General features: G+C 40.4%; 1 protein-coding gene across 1 annotated transcript in view; it reads right to left on the reverse strand.

Moving 5' to 3' along the window:
* The window catches only part of ADAM19 (ADAM metallopeptidase domain 19), an 83,590-nt gene extending 78,104 nt beyond the window's left edge, over positions 1-5,486 (reverse strand). The window contains exon 1 of the mRNA XM_069763499.1: positions 5,214-5,486. Coding sequence (XP_069619600.1) covers positions 5,214-5,313 — 100 coding nt within the window. The 5' untranslated portion in view covers positions 5,314-5,486. The remainder of the gene's footprint in view (positions 1-5,213) is intronic.
* Between the last annotated feature and the right edge of the window lie 1,337 nt (positions 5,487-6,823).

The following is a 6,823-nucleotide window of genomic DNA, read 5'->3' on the forward strand; positions in this document are numbered from 1 at the left end:
AATATAACAGACATGGGCAGGAGTGACGACTGTTCCTGCTTAATCCCCCATGCTCTACCCCCCAAGGGTCCGAGAAGCTGAGAATTAGGATGCTGTTTGACAATGCACTCACATTTGGAAACAGGTCGTTAAAGGGGATGTTCAGGATAACAAAAACATGGCTTTGAGAAACAGCGCCACACCTGATTACAGGCTGTGTGTGGTATTGCAGCTCAATTCCGTACACATCAATGGGGCTGAGTTGCAATACCAGACAAATCCTATGGAAAGTAGCCAAGTTTTTCTAATCTTAATTGACCTGGAGGTGGAGATAATTAAAGTTTTAAAACATTTTTGACATGTTATAGCCAAACATCAAAAAGATTGGACCCATTGAGACCCCCACCGATTACTTAAAGAAAGGGGGAAAAGAGGATAATCTGAGTATTTCTGACCCTTTTTTGAGTCATCGAGGGCAGTCTCAAGACTGGGACACCGAAAAATCAAAACTTCCGAAGAAAGTTTTTAAAACTTTGGTTACTTTTTTTCAGCAATACAACGGAGAACCACAGCAGTCACGATCTATAGTGGCTGATAACAGGGAACAATACCACAAGACACTTTGGGTACACTTTGACCCCACGGAGGACCAACTTCTCCTTCCTACCCCTTTACCGACAGGAAATAGGAGAATAAAGAAGGAAACACATATCCTCAGCAAAACTAGTCTTTTCTGACATCTGAGAAAACAAATATCCAAAAGGTTTCACCTCTTATGTGACTCCGGAAGGATAGAGGGTCCGGAGATTGGACACCAAGGCTCCGATTCATCATTTACGTTTTTAGGGGATTTTTTTTTTTTTTTTTAGTTCACTTTTTTTTTGCGATATTCACTGACTTTTTTTGTGCCAAATCCAAAACCGCATGAAATTGATGTAAAATCCAAAATGCTTTTTATTGTTGCCTTTTATCTTTTTTTGTGCTTTTTATTTTTGTCTTTTATCTTTTTGTGCTTTTTATTTTTGTCTTTTTTGTGCTTTTTATTTTTGTATTTTATCTTTGTTTGTGCTTTTTATTTTTGTCTTTTTTTGTGCTTTTTATTTTTGTTTTTATCTTTTTTATGCTTTTTATTTTAGTCTTTTATCTTTTCTTGTGATTTTTATTTGTCTTTTATGTGCCTTTTTAGCTCCAAAAATTTCAAACGTGCATAAAATACTAATAATTCTGTATATATTACTTTTTTTTCAACTATTCTTTTATTTGCATAATGGGAAAAGGGGGAGAGGGATTTATATTTTTATATTATTTTTATAGGATTTTTTTTGCACTTTTTAACCCCTTGAATTTTTAACTTTTTAATTTCCATTCTCCTATAACATCCAGGTGTTGGCAGGGCTTCACAGAAGTAACGTTGCAGACACGGCCTTATGACCACTAAGAACTGTCACTATATGAGTGGTCGCAATAATGGATACCTAAGCTAGTTGTCGTAGAGAAAAATTGTAAAATCAATAAAGCAATCTCCGGAGAGGGGACATATCACAATCACATTAAACATATGGGATTAATTTATAACTGAGGAAGTGAGAAAGCTGACACTTCAAACTCCATTGAAATAGGACCTCCTGCCGTGAACAGGTAATTACCACAGGGGATCTGTAGAACCAGCCAACAAGTTTAGTATTCATATACTCAGAGGCAGAGAAGTACAGGGACTTCCTCTGTTCAAAGGAATGATCTCAGACTCTCTGAAGCCATTGGTCAGTGATGAATATTGGGGTTTGCATTGATCCGATATTTATGGGAGACATATTTTGGTGTTGTGGCGAAGAGATGAACATAACGCATCCAAACACATCACCATAGGGCCGGCCGAACACCTCCAATGTAATACGGTCAGATAGATGATGCTATCCATGCCATGTTTCATCACTAAAGAAAGGTAAAATCTTAATAGGGAACATGACGACGACAATATCTACCGCCTGCGATTTCCAGAGTCGAAGATATCCTGAAAGTTGGAGATCTCATAAACTTCTAAAAGACCTAGCAAATCCCACAGCCAGCACCCTTAAGAGCTCACTATGATGTGGACGTAACCTTGATCGAATAAAAGTGAGAGTTTAGATTTTGGTCGTTTGTCAGTCGTGGAAAGTACAGCTTGCTGTGGTTCTGTCAATTTCATAAGAAGTACCTCCCTCTGCTAAAGCTCTGAGCCATTTCCGTGACACAGGTTTAGTACTTTTACTTTTATCATCCCTTTAATTTCATGTGATTTTATTTATCGTATTGTTTTGTTCCCAGTTTATATACCGTAATCTTTGTATATTTTCATAAACACTGCCTACCTTTCCAGATTAAATATATAAAATGTAATAGCTCTGTTCCTTTTGCTCTGTAAACCGCCCCCTGAAGCCATGTGCTACCTGTAACAGCGGTCTAATCAGCCTGTATAAAACGATTGGTGGTGGTAGATGGTGGTTCCTTTTGTTATTGTGAGATGATAGTGACCGTACCAGGGTATATATATATATCCCATGTGTTGTAATCGGAGGTGTATATATCATACGCTCACTGTGAGTTCCCCAATAACTGGCATGGTAGTGGCAGCAGCCGCAGCCGCATCCATCACTCGTCAGTCAATTGCGTAGTTGTCCTGACGATTGGAGGCGGAGGAGTTGCCGTACCCTGACACTACTACAAGGCCCCACACATGGGGTAAGCGACATAGCTAATCAGAAGAACTATACTACATTTCTAATTGGAGGTATTTGCTAATACTATTTTACCTACTACATATAGGGATAGGATTTTGGAGATGGTAATACCCCTTTAAGTAGGTTCTCGGACTCCATGTGGGCATCTTGCAGTCTTACGGACCCTCCTCCGATTCCTAACCTCCTAAGTGCCGTCATGATTGACAGGAGCATCTAAGAGCTTTAACTGTTGTGATTGGAGCTGGTTCCTCTCGGGTGCTGGCTGTATGACACAGCAGTCACCCATATGGTATGGTGCAGGCTCAGCTCCTGAGCCCATTTCATAAACACAGTGTACGTCGCCAAGAGGTTAAAGGGGTATTCCGGCTGCTCTCACTTCCCCATCGGGGGGTAACCAGAGGCGGTGAGTTCTACTGATGCTCGATCTGCAGTTATCAGGCCCCTGGGTGGTATCAGGAGACGTGATGTCACCGGCTCCGCTCACCCTCCGGAAATGAGCAGAGCCGGAATACCCATCTAACCGTCAATGCCATCTACACTGCAGGAATATTTACGGCGGTCTCGTTTATTGCACATATGGCTGCCTGCCCAGAATGTGAGGTGAAGGAGGCGACAAAATCCCCTACCAAACCTACTGAAAATATCTTCAAAAATGGCCCGTAAGTGATAAGTCCGGTCAGGGCTGAGAATCCCCCCATCCCCACGGCCCCCCGCCAGGGCCTATAAATTCCTCACCACTCAGCTATATATAGTGAGCTATGTATACCGCACCAGGACGGCTCATATAAACACCACAGAGACATTGTACAGCTCCAATACACCACATGGCTCGTGTCTGCAGACACAGGACTGTCCACAACCAATATGGCTGCCACTGGAGACCCCCGCAGGGCCCACTCAGCTCTCCTAGAGTCCTGCAAGGTATAATCCCAGCATGGAGGAAACAGGTGTCATTCACGGGAAGGACAAGGGGAAGGAAAGAAGGAAAGACGGAAGGAAAGAAAGAACAAAATAAAGAAAAGAAAGAAAGACAGAAAGAAGGAAGTATAAAGAAAGAAAGAAAGAAAGGAAGAAAGAAAGAAGGAAGGAAAGAAGGAAATAGATCAAAACAAAGAAGGAACAAAAGGAAGGAAAGACAGAAAAAAGGAAGGAAAGAAGGAAATAGAACAAAAGAAAGAAAGAACAAAAGAAGGAAAGAAAGCACAAAAGAAAGAAAAGAACGAAAGAAAGGAAAGAAAAAAAAGGAGGAAGCAAAGAAAAAAAGGAGTAAAGAAAGAAACAAAGAACAAAAGAAAGAAGAAAGAACAAAAGGAAGGAAAAAAAGAAAGACAGAAAGAAGGAAAGAAAGAACAAAAGAAAGGCCAGAAAGAAGGAAACTAAGAAACAAAAGAAGGAATGAAATAACAAAAGAACGAAAAAAAAAGAATGAAGGAAAAGAACGAAAGAAGGAAAGAAAGAAAGGAAGAGAAAGGAGAGAGAGGAAGAGAGAGAGAAAGAAAGAAAGAAAACGAAAATAAGAAGAAAATAAAGAGGGAGGGTGTAAGAAAGAATGAAGAGGAAAAAAGAGAGAGAAAAGAAAGATCGAAAGAAAATAGAAAGATGAAGGGAGGGAATGGGAAGAAAAAGAGAGATAGAGGAAGAGAAAAACAGATGGAATTTATATTACAGAACTGATTGTTATGAGAGATGATGAATGAATGAGCGAATAAATAGAAAATGTTTCTTGTTGACTGAGTGACATTATAGACCCTATAGATCAGGGCTGGTATATAGATGATCCCAGCGCTGCCGCTCCCTGCACACACACACATATATATATATCCTCTGTACAGCCCAGCAGTATACATACACACAGGTATACACAGCCCCCCGACCCCGCCTGCGGCTCCCTGCACACACACATATATATATATATATATATATATATATATATATATATATACATACACACATCCTCTGTACAGCCCAGCAGTGTATATATATACACACATAGGTACACACAGCCCCCCGACACACACATACATATATATATATATATACACATCCTCTGTACAGCCCAGCAGTATGTATATATACACACAGGTACACACAGCCCCCCGACACACACATACATATATATATATATATATATATATATATATACATACACACATCCTCTGTACAGCCCAGCAGTGTATATATATACACACATAGGTACACACAGCCCCCCGACACACACATACATATATATATATATATACACATCCTCTGTACAGCCCAGCAGTATGTATATATACACACAGGTACACACAGCCCCCCGACACACACATACATATATATATATATATATATATATACACACACACACATCCTCTGTACAGCCCAGCAGTATATACACACATAGGTACACACAGCCCCCCGACACACACATACATATATATATATATATATACACATCCTCTGTACAGCCCAGCAGTATATATATATATACACACAGGTACACACAGCCCCCCGACCTCCCGTCTGCCGCTCCCTCACCTCCGGTCCCGGTGGTCGGTGCAGGTGTCCCCAGCATCATCACCATCCAGATCCCCACCCAGACACGGGTCCCCCCGGGCCAGGCAGCTCCGTCCTCCATCCGCGGACCCCCCGACTTCTTCCCGAGCCCACATGCAGCCCCGGAGCATGTCCCCCAGCCGCGGAGCCCGGAGCCGCCCGCCGGTGCTGGAGCCTCACACACAGCAGAGCCCGGCGGTGCCGGGGCCGCGGTATATATAGTGATGACGGCGGAGGGAGCGGGAGGAGGACCAGCACCGGGGACTCCCTCCTCCTCCACCGCAGCATCACCCCGGGGCTCTCCTGCTGGGGCGGAACTACCACTCCCAGCAGGTCCTGTCAGGGCGGCTATCAGTGCCCGCTGGGAGTTGTAGTGTCATTGGCCTCTGTGAGGACATTTCTTCATGTTACCACAGTACTGAGGGAGTATGACACACGCCGCTCATTATTATTATTAATAATATTAACCCTTTAAGGACGCAAATAAGTTTTCATTTTTGCTCTTTCATTCTTTTTCCCTCCCTTTTTGACTTTCCATCCACATCGCCGTACCCGGGCTCGTTTTTTTGCGATTAGTTATGAACGCTATTATTTATTTTATCCTTCACCGTACTGAAAAATGCAGAAAAAAAATGAAATCGTAAAAAAAAACACAAAAACATGCAATTCCACCATTATTTATAGGTTTCGTCTTTACGCTGCTCATTATGGGGTTAAAAATGACCCGATAATGTTTTTTTTCCGGGTCGCTACGATTACGGCGATACCAAACGTGAAGGATTTTTTTATTATTATTTTAAACTCCAGAATTATCGGGTTTTTTTCAGCCGTTCAAAAAAAAAAATGCAATATATATATAAAAAAAACATAAATGTCGGATATACAAGAAAATAAATAAATATAGAAAAAGTTGAAAAAAAAAGTTGGAAAAAAATAAAATAAAAAATAAAAGTTCAATTCGTCCCTCTTTTCCCTACTTTATAAATTAAGACATAAAATAAAAATACACATATTTGGTATCGCTGCATTCGTAAAAGTCCGATCTATCAAAATATAAAATAATCTGATCAGTAAACGGCATAAAAATAAAAGAAATGACAGAATTGCATTTTTTTGGCACAAAAATGGAAGAAAAGGCAACCAAAACATCATATCTACCCCAAAATAATATCAGTAAAAGCATCGCCTCTGGGCGCAGTAAACAAACCCTCATACAGACCCATAACCCAAAAAGTGAAAACGTTACGCTCTCAAAAAAATTTGCGTTACAAGCAAATTTTTGAATTTTTTTTTTTTTTACAATTTTTTAATTTTTTTCACCACTAAAATAAAAGCAAATCTATCCATGTTTGGTATCTGCGCGCTCGTACTAACCTGGAGAATTATTTTGCCTGATCATTTTTACCATAAAATGAAAGCTGTAAATAAAACACTAAAAAAAACATTGCGGTATTGCACTTTAAAAAAAAACTGTTGCTATAAAATGACATGTGGTCATTCAAATTAAAACTCGTCCTGCAGAAAAAAAAGCCCTCATACGACTATGGGGACAGAAAAATAAAAAAGTTATGGCTTCTCCCAACTCTTAGATC

Source organism: Ranitomeya imitator, chromosome 4, assembly GCF_032444005.1.
Source record: "Ranitomeya imitator isolate aRanImi1 chromosome 4, aRanImi1.pri, whole genome shotgun sequence".
Lineage (NCBI taxonomy): Eukaryota > Metazoa > Chordata > Amphibia > Anura > Dendrobatidae > Ranitomeya > Ranitomeya imitator.